Source organism: Quercus suber, unplaced genomic scaffold (genome assembly GCF_002906115.3).
Source record: "Quercus suber isolate HL8 unplaced genomic scaffold, Cork oak 2.0 scaffold_18, whole genome shotgun sequence".
Classification (NCBI taxonomy): Eukaryota; Viridiplantae; Streptophyta; class Magnoliopsida; order Fagales; family Fagaceae; genus Quercus; species Quercus suber.
Window position 1 is genome coordinate 1,792,664 of NW_027069483.1, and position 18,670 is coordinate 1,811,333.

The 18,670-nt window shown below is 32.7% G+C and overlaps 2 protein-coding genes and 1 long non-coding RNA gene across 3 annotated transcripts in view; 1 reads left to right on the plus strand and 2 right to left on the minus strand.

Annotated features, from left to right (window-relative positions):
- Positions 1–307: 307 nt before the first annotated feature.
- LOC111998367 (uncharacterized) lies at positions 308–1,577 on the minus strand. Its single transcript, XM_024030470.2, has one exon. It carries the CDS (start codon positions 1,460–1,462, stop codon positions 617–619), a length of 846 nt encoding a protein of 281 aa, XP_023886238.1. The 5' UTR covers positions 1,463–1,577; the 3' UTR covers positions 308–616.
- Positions 1,578–14,311: 12,734 nt separating this feature from the next.
- LOC111998366 (uncharacterized) lies at positions 14,312–16,040 on the plus strand. The gene has a single exon (XM_024030469.2). It carries the CDS (start codon positions 14,439–14,441, stop codon positions 15,645–15,647), a length of 1,209 nt encoding a protein of 402 aa, XP_023886237.1. The 5' UTR covers positions 14,312–14,438; the 3' UTR covers positions 15,648–16,040.
- Positions 16,041–17,408: 1,368 nt separating this feature from the next.
- Positions 17,409–18,670, minus strand: part of LOC136062398 (uncharacterized) — a 5,225-nt gene continuing 3,963 nt past the window's right edge. Inside the window, exon 3 of the long non-coding RNA XR_010624155.1 lies at positions 17,409–17,836. This is a non-coding gene — a long non-coding RNA (uncharacterized LOC136062398). The remainder of the gene's footprint in view (positions 17,837–18,670) is intronic.

The window sequence follows — 18,670 nt, forward strand, 5'->3', positions numbered from 1 at the left end:
TGGCTTGTTTACTGCACTTTTAACATGAGATTTTAACAATTTTTTTCCCTATTTCTCTTGCATAAGAGGGGTTGTTTCTCTGTGTGAAACTTTTCTTTTGGCATTTGCTAAATCTACTTTTCATTAAGACAAAATTTATACCATCTGATGTATATATCAAAACTTAATACCTTAAAATAGTGAGTGAAATGTCCTAAAACCAAGTCAAATAAGTTAGTTTATAACTACCAAAAAAAAAAGAAATTATTAATGTTGTTGAAAGGGACTTAAACCCGAGTATTGTTTTTTAGCCGATTTGAGCAAAATAGAATTCAAATCCAAATATCATTTAATAAGGACTTTTACAAAGGAAAAAAATTTACAGCTACTCATTCAACAACACTCAATATATATTTACAAAACCTGAGAGCCTACAATACAAATTTAAAATAAAAATAAAAATAAAAATAAAAACTGTGTAAAAAATTGTACTGGTGACGATCACCTTTCACCCCGAGGAAGGGGAAACCGTTATTCAACGTGCCACGTCATCTCAACGACAAATTTTAGAACAAATTATGGGCCCCACAGATATTCCCAATCGCGACCGCTAGAAAGTTGGACTCATCCAATCAGATCAAGCCACGTCATCGGCCCAAGCGTCTGATCTTCTTCCAGATGCGAACCGGTTCATTCCGCCCAAACCGGGCGTTTCAATCTCCGATACGCTCCCTCTCGGCGCGTCAAAATCGGAAGCCGTACTGTCACGCGCTCTAATCGCCGAACTCTTCCTCGGAGGCGATTCGGACTCAATCTGCGGCGCGTGAACTTTAGGCGCCGGTTTGTCTCGCCGACCGGCTCGGAAAAGAGCCCGAAAAGTGGCGAAGAATCCGGTTTTTCGTTTCCCGGGCGATTTTTCTATCTCGGCAATCCGTTCGGAGGAGAGTTGCCGGTTCCTTAGTCTCCGATTTCGGTCTCTCTTCGATCTCACCCTTCCCATGCAAGAAACCTTCGGCGACGATGGTTCAACCACCGAAGACTCCGATTTGCCTACCGATCCGGACCGTTTGGGAAACAACCGGGTATTTCCCTGCTTGTTGTTCCGGCGACTCTTCGTGTCGACGAAACAAGACTTCTGAGGCTTCGGCAAGCCGAGAATCGAAGCTTTGGACTTCAAGTTGAGGTTGAGAGAGAACCGCTGAGAATTCGAGTTCGCACTCGGATTCAGATTCGGATTCAAGTTCGTCGAGTTTACGTTACCTTTTCCCGAATCTTTTCGCTCGTAAAAAGCGTGCTGGTCGAACCAGTCAAGCTCAGCGTCTTTCGAGAGCCAAAACGATTCCGGCGGGAAATCCGGAGGTACCTCTGGTTGATCCGACTGCTCCGGCCGGTGTTCTCCGTCGGCGAGCGTTTCACAGGCGATTTTCCGATCGGAGCCGCCGGCACAGGCTGTAACTAGGTTCTCCAGATCCACTTGTGGCATCGTCAAGAACACAAGAACTCTGCAATGAAATTGAGAAAGCAAATAGAGAGAGAGAGAGAGAGAGAGAGAGAGAGATAATGTTGAAGAAGAAGGAGAAGTGGTTGGAAACTTTGAAACTTGAAAGAGAGGATTTTATATAATAGAAAGAAACAAAGAAACAATTTTTTTTTTTTTTTTTTTTTTTTTTATGTATATATATATCTTTTTTCTTTCGTCAAAATAATACGAAATTGAACCCTACGAAACGTCGTTTTACTTTAATTATTATATATACTGTTTAAATAAAAAAAACATTAATTCCCTTTTGTGAATGAGCTTTTAGCTTAGTCCAGCGTGGCTGCTTATTTTGGAAGAATGTGTGAACGACCATGACTTTTTTTTTTTTTTTTTTTGACCGACAACAGCTTTGTTGATAATATTTTTATAATAAATTTTATGTAGCAAATTGTTACGAGTTGTAATTAATGGAGCAAAAATGTAATTTAAGTAATAAATTTAAATTAGAACTAATAATAACTAATTACTTGTAAATAATAAGGCATATGTTAATAAACTATTTATCATTAATCGATTTTGTTAAAGCTTTATTTATAAATTAAGTCTAACTTTTTTTTTTTTTAGGTACAGTATTGAATGCATCTTGTTTTCTTAAGCATAATTTGGTTAAATCCAACTTATTTTTATCATACCAAGATTAAACCTCAATCTATATTTAATTTGTTATTTTTGACTTCCAAGTTTTTTTTTTTTAATTATAGGATTTAAAATGTAAAATATTTTTCCTCATTATGTAAATGCCTAAATAGGCCCTTGGATTAATTCAATGTAACTGCTTTGCTTTGAAGAATGTGGTAAATAATTTCTCTTGCTTCGTCATGCAAGCATCATGACTTTTTCAAATTTTTCCTAACACATTGTATGATTTATAGATCGCATTGTTTACTCATTAATATATGTACTATATTAGGAACCATTTGTTATAGCTTAATTTATAAATCAACTCAACTTATTTTATTAGGAACGGTTTTTAATGCATCTTATTTTCTTGATTATAATTTAGTTAAATTCAACTTACTTTTATAAATATAAATTTTTTGTACAAAATAATATAAATGCTCTAATATTCATTTTTGGATTCAGGTCTTCTAGATTTTTTAAGGTACTCTACCAATAGATTTTTTTAAATTCTAGCCACTCTTTTATGATTTAATGGTCTAGATTCTGTCATGTCAGTATTTCACTAACAATACTTTTAAAATAATAAAATAATGTTGCAAACAAAATAATTAAGATTATTGTTAGTAGAATACTGATATGGCAAAATCTAAACCATTAAAGCATTAAAAAATGGTTAAGATTTAAGAAAATTTATTTGATAAAGTACCTTAAGAAATCTAGAGGATCTAAACCCTTCATTTTTACTTCCAAATAATTTTATGATCGTTTCTATCCTTTATCTCAAAAATTCATCATTCACTTCTAATGCAAAAGAAACATTTGGGATGCTAATATGGACAGGATATTTACCTGTAGGTCCTGTACGCCAATTTAATAAATTGTTGCTTTGAATTTCAGCCTTCTATTTGTTGCTAAATTGAAAGGTAATTAATGAAGAGATAAATCTTCTAAATAACATGAATGGTTCAACTAAACCTAAAACAATCTAACCACAAAATTATATATTTTTTTTTTAAATCCAAAAAAAATAATAAAATAATATAATATAATGACCACTTGGTGCCAGATCTTATATATGTATATAACAACTCAAATTTTCTGTGCCCCATACTTGTTAGTTTATTTATACTATATAATAACAAATAATTCTGGAAATCCCCTAATTATAGGAGCCAGAGATTTGCCATCTTGTCCCCGTTCCTCCAGTGAATCCAGCCTATTAGAAATACGTGCCACCGTCATGTTCTAAAAATAATGACAATAAAAATGATTGACTGAATAATTGTACGTTGATTGAACTTTCAATTAATGTGCAATAATCAAAGTTCTAGTTTTTTCCTTGTAATTTACGAGATAGATTCCCTTTCTATGCCTTTATAGCCATAGGTGATATTTATCTCTAAAGCTATGGCGGCAACATTAAGCTTTGCTAATCGGTGGCTTTAGATACATAACAAAACTGTTTCAACTAAAAAAATAATTATTTTTATTTTATTTTATTTTACAATAAGTGGTGGTGGCTTAGGAGGGGATGTACCATCAACAAAGAGTGATTGATTCAAGTTGAGAGAGACTAAACATAACTTGTGTTTAGGATATCGTATTCATATCATGCTGATGTCATATTAACCGTTTTATGTTATATTTTTTAAAAAAATGACTCGCGTCACTATATTGTATTAGTGTCCATGCTTCTTAGGACATATACCAACAAAGAAGAGTGAGCTAATTCAAATTGCGAGAACTAAACATGATAGAAGAATAACTAAAAACAATTAGCAAAAGTAGTAAAATTTAGGAAATATTATTCTAGATATAATAGAATTACACACATATCCCAACCCCCCTCCCCCACCCCCCAAAAAAAGATGTGACCAATCTTGATTAATTTGCTGAAAATCTATAACATTGTTTGAACTTTTGGGACCAAAGTTTATGGTTTTTTTTTCTTTCTTTCTTTCTTTTGCTTTTGGTAATAATTTAATGGGGGGGGGGGGGGGGGGGGGGAGAGGAGTTTGAGACACAATTCTCCCAAATAGAGATTGGACAATGTATAGCATTGAAAATTTGAAACACAAACTTTTTTAGGGGGCAATTCTAAGTTTCAAGTACAAATTTTTGTGGCAAAAAAGAGGCCAACGTATGCAGAATATGAATAAAAAGATTAAATTAACTAATACACTTTCTATATTTCAATGTGAGCTGCAATCCATAGTTAGTCTTGACTAGGCTCCAACAACTAACAACTCTCGTGACTAATGAATGAGTCGTATCACGTATTTGATGTCCTTGGGGGACTTATTTAAAGGAAGCAATTTTATATGGAGTATGGAAAAAAAATTGTCTTTACAAATGGTAAAAGCCACAATAGATATCTCTGGCTATATTTAATTTTAGAGAAATGATGTGTCTATAACATTTTTTACAACAAATTTTAAATGACAGATTGTTACTGGTTGTTATTGTTGGAGCAAAAAAGTAATGTTAGTGTTAGGTTCAAATTTGAATTAATAACAACTAACCACTTGTGATTTGTTGTAAAAATATTGTAAACGTAGCATCTTTCTTAATTTTATTATATATAATAAAGAATGTTGAAAAGGATGTGAGCGATTCTATTTTTACCAATTACTATTCACCTTCAATAATAAAATAAAATAAATAAATGAGAGAAGAGAAAGAAGAATCGAACTTATACACCTTTTTTTTGGATGTTTGTTTATAATAATGTAGTTGGTACAAAGCAAAAAAATAAAATAGTTAAACTAATGTTAGGTCTCACACCACTTCAACGTAAGGAGAGAACTTCAAAAGTTTGGATTAGTAGTTCTTAAGATTAAGTTTGAAACTTCTTGTCAATATTTTAAAGTTACCTACATAAAATTCTTCTTTATAATAACTTGATACATGTGGGACAGAAATTCTATACACCTAAAGCAATAATCTAATATTCGAAAATATCTAAACACCGTTGCTTGTCAAAAAAAAAAATTGAGGGAGAATAGAATGGATCTTTGAAGTTTTTTCACTTTTTCAAAGGCAATTAATACTATTGGTTTTTAAGGGTCAAAATAGTTAGATGGCAATAGGGAGCACTGAACAATAGGAGGAGATATTTTATAATAACATGTCCCACTTTTTCTTTTCTTTTTTGATAACTACGTTCTTTTGGAATTGTGTGGGTATGAGTATGACGCACATGCATACGTGGGGTGCGCACATGCCCCACTTAAAAATTTGATTGATATGAAATAACATGAAAAATATAGATATAAAAAAATTTTGATTGAAAAAAATGTACAAATCTAATGTAAATTTATGAAGTATTGTAATTTTAACAAAAGTTATGTATTATTTGTTAAGAGTATTGTGACTCAATTGATTGATATTTGTAAGAATTTTTAACAAAAATTTAGGATTAAATCTCTCACCTCTTAATTATCAAATTATAAAATAAAATAAAAGTTATGTATTGTGTAATATGGAACTAATAAATTAGTTAATTTTTTTTTTAAAGAGTTTCAACTTATGGCGTCCACTCTAGATAATAATTATTTATCATCAGACCAAGACACTAATCAATTTTTTATATAAGCAAAGATTGAACTCCATGTATTTTATTCAACTATAACATGTGCTCACTAACATCTCTAGGTTTTTTATGCTCCACTCTCAATTAAAGAAGTGACAGTGACCCATCATTCTATTAGTCCAACTTACGTATGAACTATGCAAAGAAACAATTTTGGCAATGATTCTTTAATTACAATGATTTGAGCATTCTTGCTTTGTATTTGACTAGCAAGAGGATGCTGAGATTATCAAAAAGACCTATATTTTTAGTTACACTATATATATAAATGCTGTACTAATCCATTATATTTTGTTATTCTGTTTTACTTGTAGTTTCCTTTACTCTTCTTGAGCATATATTCAGTCATGCACACCTAGTTAGGTATGATAATTGTTGTGGTAGCTAGGAGGAATATTATTTAGAGGTTGATTAGGTACGACCTGTTACAAATATTGGTGTAAGAAAAGTCTTCCAAATATCATATATGGGGCATCACAACAAATGAAGCTTTATAAATAGATGACCTATTTGTTGCTTCCTGCTGTAAACATTGACATACATTATTGAAAGATTGAGTTTTATGAGAAAGAGGAAATGGAGTACAAGAATTCCTTGTGTCATTGATGTCCCATTGGTCTTCATGTGTAATTATATCAAATGGTGGTGATGGAAGCATGGTCTCTCAGCTTGAGAAGAACTAATAATAGAATACATATGAGTGTTATACAAGTATGTGTGTTATATAAGTATACGTTAACAGAAGAAGAATATGACAATTTTTTTCTCAGTATTTTTTTTTTCCAAACCAATTACACCATGAATGCAACTATTTTTTACTAATTTTTTCATATTTTTTTGAGGTGATAAGCTATGATTGGTGGATAATATTTCTAAACTTTCACACAAACTCACCACTATAATTATTTGTATTATCCACCAATCATAACTTTGGCCTCATATTGAAAATTTTGTGTCTATGAAGTATGAACCTTCTCTTTTATATTTTGTGTATATGGTAGTAATATATAGTAATTAAGATTCAATAATAGGATCTTTTTATGTCTTAAAAAATGATATTTTCAAAAATCATGATTTTAATATGTAATAATACGTTCGGTAAGAAATCAAATCCCTAGCTAGTAGTAAAGACAAGGTTTACCAACACCTTGGAATTTAGATCCAGAATTTAGCCCATCTTTAACATCTACCACCAAATCTTGTGGCTGGTCTTCACTAACCTCAATATCTTTTTTTTTTTTTTTTTTTAACAGACTAACCTCAATATCTTAGATTCTAGAGGATTATAACCAAACACAATAATGAACAGATTGACACCCCTATTTTAAGGAGATGACCTGATATTAGGGGCATAAAATCCATCGTTTGTAAAACTTTGAAAGTTGCAACAGTCCTGTGATATGTTGCCACTTCCCCAAAATCCATTTTCTTTTTCTTTTTTTAATTCCTTTTTTATTGGCAGGTAAAAGATATGGATTCTATTATTAGGTGGATCATTTTCAGATATCCCACAAAGTCAGCAATTGATAATAACTAATAAACAACGTGAAAATCGGATATCATGACAAATCTGAGGAACCATTCATGTTGCTGCCTTTTCACTCAATTCCTTTCTTTGTGAATGTGCAATTGTGCATGCAATGTATGCACTAATTAATAATGAGAATTGCAACGTCTATAATATTTTTACAATACATTATTACAACAAAAATAAATATAGATGTTTATTTATTGGTTTTTTTTTTTTGAAAAGATAGTTTTAATTTAAATCCACAACTTAAATTACTTTTTTTCCTACCTATAACAACCTACCATTTAAAATTTGTTGTGAAAATGTTATGGCTCAATCCAACATTCTCTAATGGGTGAGTGCCCCAATGGTCTCACCCATGGGGGTCCGCCACAATAGTTGCTCCTGCTCACCCATTTTGTTCATCAAAAAAAAAAAAAAAAAAAAAAAAGATTGTTGATGGAAAAATTCTTATTGGTTGTCATAAAAAAAAAAAAAAAAAAAAAAAAAAAAGATTGTTGATGGAAAAATTCTTATTGGTTGTCATCTAAGCGCACTACTAGTATCACTTATTTATTTATTTATCAATAACCGTTAGCGGTTTATAAAAAAGTTGGTGGGTTTAACATTTTTCTAATACAAATTTTCTATATCACTTTTTGTGTTTCACATTATCTTTCACCAATCACAACTTATCATGTAGCTTTAGCTTTTGACATTGCAAGATTTCAAGCATTATTTTCTGTCTCTCATGTCAGATTTTCTCTTCCCATGAGTAATAAACAGAAATGGATTTTCTACTCTAGCCATCAATTTTTAAACGCCCACAGAATTTTGATTTAATTTTAGTTGGGGATGTGGTTGGGGTGACAATTTGATTAAATTATTCAAAAAAATGTTCATAATTTTAAGGACACTATAATTACCTTTTGGTCCAACACATATTCATTACAACCGTGCCTAACAACTATGAATTTCTTTACAATCTCCACCTCAAGTAATATTTGAATTCAAGACAATTAAAACTTTTAGAGGTTATTTTATAATACCATTCATCACGGCCGGTGCTCAATTTCAGTTTCTTCATCATTCTTATTGGGTATTCAATCAATTCAGTTGGATTTCTAATTTTTGTGCCATGAAAACTAATCCAAACAATTATGATTATCTTCCATATTTCAACTCACTAGAATAAATGTGCCTTAAGGAGTGGGACGAATAAATGTGCCCTGTGGAGTAAGGACTGACTTTTCTCCTACTAGCACCAAGCAAGGACTGACTTTTCTCCTACTGACTTTTCGTCGCTCTCTCACAATGAGTCAATGACTAGCATAATGAAACCTGTTTTTTTCGGATTAAGGTAACGAAACTGATACCATATTTATACAATTATACTTACTAAGCCAAAGAGAGAGAAAAAAAAATGTATTCCTTTTGTAAGGAAATCATTTTTATTTGTTTTTAAGAAAAAATTAGACACACAAAACAAGTTTCTACGGTTGTCAATTATGACTAATGTTGCCGAGAATCGTATAGCTCAAATAATAATTCTTGGTGTTTTAACGAAATGTCAAGAGTTTAAATCTCCACTCTCCCATTCTAACTATTGAATCATCAAAAAATATTATGACTAATATTTTATCATTTTTAATGACATATACATGAGCACTTTATTAGTAAATTAAGATTAATTTTTTAGGTGAGGCCATATTGACTATGACAGCATGGCATATAAGTATGGAGCCAAGATTTCGAGTTAGGGGAGGCTAATGATCTGTGGACTATGGTTGTTTGGGTTGATTTGTGATTGTAATGTTGTTTGGTCTAATACGTGGAAGAGGCCAAGTTTTATTTTTCTTGAACCCAATTTGAATTAGGCCTCTCGGCCCCTTTGTGTTTTGCATGTTGATTTTTTTTATCATGTTATATTATTTTTCTAAAGTACGGAGGAGCAAATTCCACCTAGAAAGAAGTTGAATTTTTTTTTTTTTGGGATGAAAAAAGAAGAAGAAGTTGATTTAAACAAATGTATTCTTTTCCATAATTAAGCCTAAGACTTCAATCCCAATAGAACACCGACTTTGTACCTAGATACCCAATATTGACCATCTCTCTTTCTTTGGTTTCAAGAAAACCATAATTCCTATCAAAAACAAAACAAAACCATAATTGTTTCTCAAAATAAAAAAACCATAATTAAATTAAACTAATGTTTTAATTTATCCTTGTCATACATAAGAGGTTTGTAAAAGTCCCAATCTAAATTAGACCAAGCCATGTAGGAGAAAGGAAAAATAAACAAAGAAAAAAGTGGAGATAGTGTTGTGGTTGCCTGTTGGTCCAAGAAGCTTAAGTCAAACCACAACTCCACAAGGTCTACAATATAATAGTAATACAGATAAAGAATATACAGAATGTTTTCTCTTTGGCTTCAATTCCAAACAAAGCCGCCGCCGAAAAGGTAAAACTTATGTGAGCAATGATGAAGCTTCTTTGTTCTTCTTCTTTTTCTCATCTTCCAGAAGATAAAAAGGCTATACAGCAAAAGCTTTCTAATAAAGAAAGATAGAGATTAAAAGAAAGAAAGAAAAAAAAATACATAAAGTTCTCATGCATTCCACAATGCTACTGCAGAAAGCTATAGTAATCAAATTTCAAAGAAAAATGTTGGGAATATTGATCATTGATAATATATACATTTTTTTTTTAATGATAGTGACTCTTAATTAGGTAGTGTTGTTGTTTGAATATTATGGAATTTGATATATCAACCTGTTTTCTAAATAAATGAATAGCTTCAAAAGGAGGAAAGAGCCGAAATAGTGGTTTTTGACTCGTAAGGTTTAGCTAGATTGCTAGTGTCATATCTCTTTTGTGTTGCCCATTACATTTCAATAACAATTGAAAGTGAAATGAAACACTTTCTTCTAACAATAACATTTCAATAACACTTTCGGTGGATCTTTTAACATCAAGTCTTTGAGTACCATTATCAACCAAAAAAAAAAAAAGACTTTTGAGTAGCAACCATGTGAATTTAACCCACTAGCAAGCTCTACCCAATCCAACCCAACCAAACCTCTAGAATATATATATATATATATATATTGGTTGAATCTGATTTTAAATTGTTATTGAAATTTGGGTTGAGTTAGATTCGAGTTGGTAAAATATTCAAAACCAAAGTAACCTGATTCAATATATATGTATTTTAAATGTGTTAGTTTGATTTATTTTGAATTTTGAAACTTAGATTAATTTGTTAGATTTATTTTAGTATTCAGAATTTTTTTTTAGTAATGGTATACTTTTTTTTTTTTTTTTTGAAATATTGAGTAATAGTATTTTGAAATTTTTAATTTTGACGAAATAGGACTCAATTGTATAATTATAATAATTGATTGAATAATGGATTTAAAAAGTTAAAAAAAGCAAAACCAATTTTTTTATAGGCTAGATAAAATAGCTCCAACCTGACTACCTAATCCAACCTAACCCACTCTCTACAAGTTTGGTTGGAGTGGAGTTAGATTTTAGAGTATCATGGGGTTGTGTTGTGTGTTGGGTTAGAGACTTTTCAACCATAGGGTCCGGTTTTGTTGAAAATATCCCACGAGTTGGAAAGATACCCCCTAATGAAAACTGTGATTAAATTCAATGTGCCAAGTGAATTTATAGTTGCAAATCCTTACCAAGGGAATAGTAGTTTCTAGCTTCTGCAAATTATTCATTGGGAGAAGTGCAGCCGTAACATGCTATATTCTTCTATCATAGTGAGTAATATTATGCACACAAAAAATTTCACAACATTATTTGCAATAGTTGAAGTAGCACATTTTTACTAATTTTAATTTAAGCTTATAATTGACATCACTTTTTTACTTATCATTAACAATTTATCGCCTCAACTGTTGTCAAATTTTTTTTTATTTTTTTTTGGTGTGTGGGTATTTATAGATTTTCTCATTACTCAAAACATTGCAAGCATAAGGTATAAGATATGTACTTTTTTTCCCACCTATCTAATCATACACAGTCTATTCAATGCTAATTGTAGAAGTAGTGAACAAGGTGGATGCACAAGATATTGGCAAAGGAGTAGATCTGCAAAATTTTATCTGGATGATCTTTATGATTTTGTGTGTGGAGAGAGAGAGAGAGAGAGATTGATGTGGTTTGCATAAACATTTGGCCTGTTTGATAAGAAATTTCTAGTAATATTATTTGTATTTTTTAAAAATATATGTGGGTGAAAAGTGTGCGAGAACATGAGACTTATTTCTGTACTTATAGTCGGCAGTGTAAAAAGGGTCACAAAGCCACACTATGTTTATAATATGTAAAAGGTATCTAGAAGCTCATGTTTTAGATGAGATTCATATGCATTTTCAGATAAAAACAAAGTCATTCTTGGGAAAAGAATCAAGCTGGGACCTGAGTGAGACCTATACTCCCGTGAAATGACTAGAAGAATGAGTAGGGGGACCTCACGATTTCTTTTCATTTATTTATTTCTTAATCATCTCATGATGATGATGAAGATTTTGTGCATTGAGTGACTAAGGAGTGGCAATTAATCTAAGCAACCCTTCAAATTTAGCAACTTAATTTCTAAAGAGTCTTCTCACATAAAAGGACTCTTTGTTTGTTGTTTTTGTTTTATGAGTGTTGTAAAGTTTATCCAATAGAAATAGGAATTACATCATGAGATAGAGCATGTTTTAAGAAACACGGGTTCTTCCCGATCCATATAACAAAATTATTTTAAGTCTTGAACATGTTAACTAACAAATAAGTTGGTTTGTCGCCTTGACGAATCTTGCGAGAATAAGACAGTTTTTTCTAATAATTGCTTGTAATTTTAGATGAATAAAGTGGAGCCGACCCATGAATCAGGGTAATTCATGAAGAAAAATTGGTTGCTGTAACTACAAGAAGGATAGGCAAGTTATTGGGGGGTACCACTAGGATATTATAATTTTCTGGATATGTGTCCCCATCTTTTGCTCAAGTTGCCTAAGATTTCAACGACATTGGGACTGGAAGGCCTCAACAACTTCAAAGACAAGTAGATGTTAGATAACTACTGGTGACTAGTCCCAGTGCCGTAAGTTTACAGTTCATATTTGATATTTCTCTTTCGGCAGCAGTAACACTAGTTGCCTAGGATTAGGACAACATAGGTGTACAATAATTATTGAGTTAGATTGACTGGTATTCATTGCACTCGCAAAAAAAAGTTAACGAATTTTTTAAGAACATTAGTTTAAAAACACTTTCAGAAACATTTTAGGAAAAAATGCTAAAGTAATTAAATTTTCTTTTTACAATTGTTTATATTTTTTATGAAAATTGTGTTAAAATTTTTCTGCAATTGCCTAAAGAACACTTATTAATATAACTCAAAAATTAATATTGCAACCATCTTAATTTAACACACTCATAAATTATGATTTTTTTTTTAATATATAAATAGCACTACTCGATCTGAAATCAATTGGGTCTCTTCTCATTTGTAACCTGGGCTAGCCCATCAGCTAGAAAGCCACAATTGCTAAAAATCTTATGCCTAATTTCATTAAGATTGATCCTAATTGCAAGGACAATTATGTTCAAAGAATTCTTTGAGGTTTTGGCTTCAACACTGACATATTGGTCCACCTTGACCTTATCTTTTAGTTCAGGTTCACCTGGACAGCTACCAAATTGGTTCGCCTTATCAATAGTAGCAAAAAAAATCAATCAGATTCAGAGCACTGCTAGAAGGACAATAATCAAGATCCACACATTGCTGTTCAATGTCAGATCCACGCATTGATGTTTTGCTTTCTTTCTATTTTATATCCAGAAAAAGAGATTCAGCTGCTTCACAATCTGACATTGAAAAAAAGGGCAAAGAAAAAGAATTTTAGAGCACATAAGTATTATAAATAACCTACTTCCACCATGTTACCTTTTATATTGTTAAAATAATTTATTCTAGATCAAATTCTAAAACTAAAACTAAAGTTAAAAAAAATAAATGATTTAAAAAAAAAGTTTTAAAAAATGACCATTTATTTTTAATACAAAAAAAAAGATATTACAATTTTTTTAAATATCAAATATATATATATATATTATAATTTTAAAAACTTAATTGTGGATTTTTTTTTTTTGGAGAACTACATTTTTTTTTTTTTTGAGAATCAGAGAACTACTTAATTGTGGGCTTTCATTTGACAAAATCTTGACCAAACATTCATACCACCTGAATTCGTTTCTGAAGTACCAAGTGGTTCGGCTGAATTTATGTCAAAAAGATATTAGTTTGCAAATCCCCACTTTTTTTTTCCTTTTTGGGATGCACCCACTTGGGTTTTGTGTCCAACCCAAAAAAAAACTTGTGTCATACTATCAGTTATATTACAAAGAAGGGTGTGACTTATGTCCAGTGAAAATTATATGTTGGATTGTGAACACGTGTCCACTTATGGATATGTGTCCGAATTCGAACATGTCCAGTAGAAATTTTCACTAGACATAAGCCGTGTCCTACAAAGAAAATATCAAAATTTTGCATTTTAAAAATATCAAACTAAAAACTCAAAATTTTTTGCATCTTCATTTTATGCATTACAAATTCTCTTGGTCTTTGGCAGTTGGGGTGGATCAAAACAAGTGCATCCATAATTGGAGTGTACACCAAAAAGTTATCCAATTGTAAAAAGGGTTTTATCAAGGGCACACGTTAATAAACTATTTTAGAAAATTTTTTATAAAAAAATGAAAAAAATTACTAACTTTTTGACAGCTTTTTTAATTCCCCTTAAATTTTTTTCAAAAATGAATGATATTAATGTGTACTCTTAAACCCTTGTAAAAAGAAATGAAGTAAAGCACACAATTGCACAAAAAAAAATGAAAAAAAGCAAATGAAAAAAGCTACGAGTGCTTAAATAATAAAAAATTGTAACTGCAGGGGCTTCTGACAAAATAATATCTCTTGCGCAAGATGTCCATTCGAATTTTTTCGACCGTTGGGCCCAAGCACACAAGGTAACCGTTATATTCAAAAAACCAAGAGAGAGAAACCAAAAAAAAAACTCCCATACCGTTGCATCGCTCTCACTTTACAGTTTTTTCTTCAAATCCAAAACCCCACAAACAAAAACTGAGGAAAAAACAGAGCAAAAGCAAACCCCACTGATCAACCAATGGGTTGTGCTTCTTCAAAACTGTTCAGAAAAGAACTCAAGCGAGAGTTATTTTTCAACAATGGCGGCGGAGAGTCTTTGAACCACGTTGTGTCTCTCACTTCGAGCACCTATGGGGTTCTCAACTTGGACGATGAGAAACCCATCAAAGAGTGTGTCTCAGAGACCAAGAAATTGCAGAGATCTCCTCCTCCTCATCCCCCTCGTTCTCGTCGTGAAGAGCCAGAGGTTATTAATGCTTGGGAACTCATGGAAGGTCTTGAAGAAGAAGGAATACCCATTCCAAAGAAGAGCCCGAAACCCCGGGTTTTTCTTCGTGGGTTTACTGATTTTGATTCCAGGCTTAGTCCAGCGAAGTTCTCTGGTTCTCCTAAGAAAGCGAAGAGATTTTCTGGGAAAGAGAATAAAGGAAGGGTTAGTTTGTTTCGGTCTGATTGTAGCCCTAAAAGGGTTCTGAAAAGTAAGAATTTTTCTGAGAATTCTTGTACGGCGGTGTTGAATTTCAGCTATCCGGTGAAAGGGTCTCCGATTGGGGCTAAAAAAGTAGAGTCTCCTGGGAGTGACTTGGGGTATTTGTCTAGGAGGCAGAGTTATAGTCCTCTGTTTGATCCGGAACTCGTTGCAAATTATGAGAGAGAATTGTCTGAAGAGGAAGAACAAATCAAGAGGATGGTTTCTCCCAGTGCAAAATTGCGTAGAGCAAGAAATACCCAAGTATTGGAGTCTAGTCTTCTTCATTCTTTTGTGATGAAGTGCCCTCCGGGTGGTGAAAACGCGGTCGTTATATACACAACAACATTGAGAGGGATCAGGAAGACTTTTGAAGACTGCAACAAAGTCCGGTCCATCATTGAATCATATTGTATTCAGGTGTTGGAGAGGGATATATCGATGGATTCGGGGCTGAAGGAGGAACTGAGGGGACTAATGGGTACAAAGGATGTGAGAGTTCCACTTGTGTTTGTGAAGGGAAGGTTGATTGGTGGAGTTGATGAGGTGGTGAAGTTGGAAGAGGAAGGGCAATTGAGTACATTATTTGATGGGATTCCAAGGGCTCTTGGTGGATGTGAAGGTTGTGCTGGTGTGAGATTTGTGATGTGCATGAATTGTAGTGGAAGTTGTAAGGTTTTGGATGTGGAGCAAAAGAAGATGGTGAGGTGTGGTGGGTGCAATGAGAATGGGTTGATTCAGTGCCCTATTTGTTGTTAATATTTTATTCAACCATAATCTTGGGTTGATTTGGGTATTTGGGTTAGCCCTTGGTTGATTAACCACCCTTTGGATGTGAAGGATAGCTTGAAGATGGTCTTTTGGGTAATGGGGTTCTAAAGTGGGTTTTAGGCCTCTTCTTTATGCTGATGTTTTGATTTGGTAATGCTTGCTTGTATTACTGATATTTGCTTTTTTTTATTTGACTGATGTAGTTCAACATTCTTACACTCGTGATGAACTTTATGGAGAATTTTTTTTTATAAGTTCTTGTAACTGATTTTTATATTGATGTTGATTTTGGGGGTGTTTGAATTCTATAAGTGAGTTGCTGTACTGATTTTAAGCATTTGATATGTGAATGTTTAATGTGATAAATATACCTTATCTCTATAGCATGAGAATGTGTTCCATTCTGATAATTTTGATAGGATGCTTGTTAATTTCGATCTTGCTATATGTCAAAGTTCAGTCACTGCCAAGTTTTGCTAAGTTATCATCATCAATGGTTTTCACCCTTCAAATGGTTAACTCAGTTGTATAGAAATAGCAGAAATCATCAAGTTTTATAGGAAAGGTTGGTTTAACTGCGTTACTAATCTTGAGGTTTTAACTAGTCACTCTCACCATTTTTGCAAGTTAATACCAGACTCTTTTCTTTCTTTCTTTATTTTTTTATTATTTTCATTTTATATAAACCGGGCTATTTTAACTTCCTTTAGAGCATCTTTAGCAGATTTATCAAATTTTTGTACTGTTTGGAGAATAAACAGTGATTTTTATCTTTATCTACTCACTTTTTCAAATATACATTCCAATAGATTCTCTATCTCATTCTCTATCTCATTTAAATATTATTTTTTCATTCATTATTTATTCTTCTTTTAACAACTACACATCTTCCAACATTTTTTTATTCTACACATAATTATTATAATAGAAAAAATGTATTTGAAGAATGAACAGTAGCCCGTCAGACTTGATGGGTTACTGTTCATTAGCCGAAAAAAAAATCCAGCTATACCGAAGCTGCTGGAGCATATACAGTATACAAAATCTCCAAATTTTAGCTAATAAAAGCCGGATATTGATGCTCTTGAAGATGCTCTTACGTATATCATATACCGTTCAAGTAGTTTTTTTTTTTTTTTTTTTTTTTGGGATAACACCGTTCAAGTAGTTGTTATGTATAAAAAATAAATAAATAAATAAAAAATAAATAAAAAAACTGAAAAGTACTCAAATTTTTTGACCATTTGAAAAATCAAGCACATTAGGCACCACCGTAAATCTGTAATATCAACTCCAGAAGGATTTACATTGGAAATAAATTTTGGGATCATTGCAAGGAGTAATTGATGGGTTTTTGCACAGTCATCATTTTTGGAAAAAAAAATGTGAATTTGTAGTATCCGTGCATTACTTTTTTTACAAGACAAAGATAATCAATTGACTCCAATCGGAGGGTAATTGAGATTGTAATAAGGAGCAACTGGTGGATATTTGCAAGTTACCTGCCTCTGAAGCAATTTTTCTAGTTGAAACAGATCCACATATTGGTAACAAAGAAAATCAACCGTGTCATCCACACCAAAAATTATATACCAAGCCTGGATCAAGTGCTAAGTCAGGATTTAAATGTCCCGATCCAAAGTCAAATGGTGATGCATCATTTCCTTTCGATGATTGAATTATACCTCCTGTACTATCTCTAATTACAACAGTTTAAAAAATAAATAAAAAATGTAAAACCATATAAGCTTTAAATAAAAAACCAATTAATCATGAATATTTAAAAAATGATAGAGCTAACATAACTGACAGATCAGAAAAATAACTCATAAGTGTAACAAACATTATAAAAAGAAAAAGAACTTAAAAGCATGACAACCACAAAGCTATAAAGAGCGTAAGTACTATACTCCAATGTATATGATTTTTTATATGTAGGTCACGACTCATGAAAAAGGGAGAAATAATATCAGTAACCTATTGTCATAATTGCTGATTTTATTGCAGCAGGACTCCAATCTCTATGAATGGATTTTATGGTTGCTGCAATACCAGCAGCATGAGGACAAACCATAGATGTACCCAAATCCATTTCAAAGAAAAATCGCATCAGCATTTTCACCATTTTGAGGAGGGTAAGCTGCCAAAATATTGACCCCTGGTGCAGTAATGTCAGGCTGCAAACACAATTTCAGAAATATAAACATCATATTATAAAAGCATTGATATAATGAAGTCTTGAGTAATACATATATTGCATCATAAACATTAGAAAAATAATAATGTAGGGCCCGTGGGCCTGATAGCCTCGGCCCATCGGATAGTAGGCCCAAGGACAACGCCGAGGAGGACTGACCAGCCAAGGCTAAGTCAGGCAAAACCTCTGTTGTGACCCACGCCGAGGACCTGTTCGTCCTCGGCATTCTAAGGATAACTTTTGGGAGGGGACAAGCCCAGAGCAAGCTGTCACATTCGCACTTAATGCATTCACCTAACCCCTCTAGCCGCATTAATGGGGATATAACCCCTTGGCAGGGCAACGTTGATCAGAGTGAACCACTTGAGTACTGATAAGGCCTCTGATGGAACGGACGGCCAGAAGAAAGGCAAATGGATGATCAACAGATGGAATAAGGAGATAGGCAGATGGAAACTATATAAGAAAAGCAAGTAAAGTAAGAAGGGGGGGGGGAAAAGAAAGAAGAAAATGGTCTTCTCGGCCATGGGCCGAGGAGCATCCCCCCATTTGTAAAGAAACTCTTAGTATTTTTTATAAAGAAAGTTCATGCATGGTGATCGACGGCTAGTACCTAAACCTTTAACCCACTCTCTATAAATTTATTGTTTGGGCTTGTTGGCCTGAAAACCCATCAAAACTCAGGGTCAATCCAAACTGAGTCCCTACAATTGGCGCCGTCTGTGGGGAGGATTAGGGTGCTGGCCGGCGCACCAGGCGAGTGTTCTAAGTCTTCGTTTTACAGTAGGTTGAAAAATATATATATATATATATA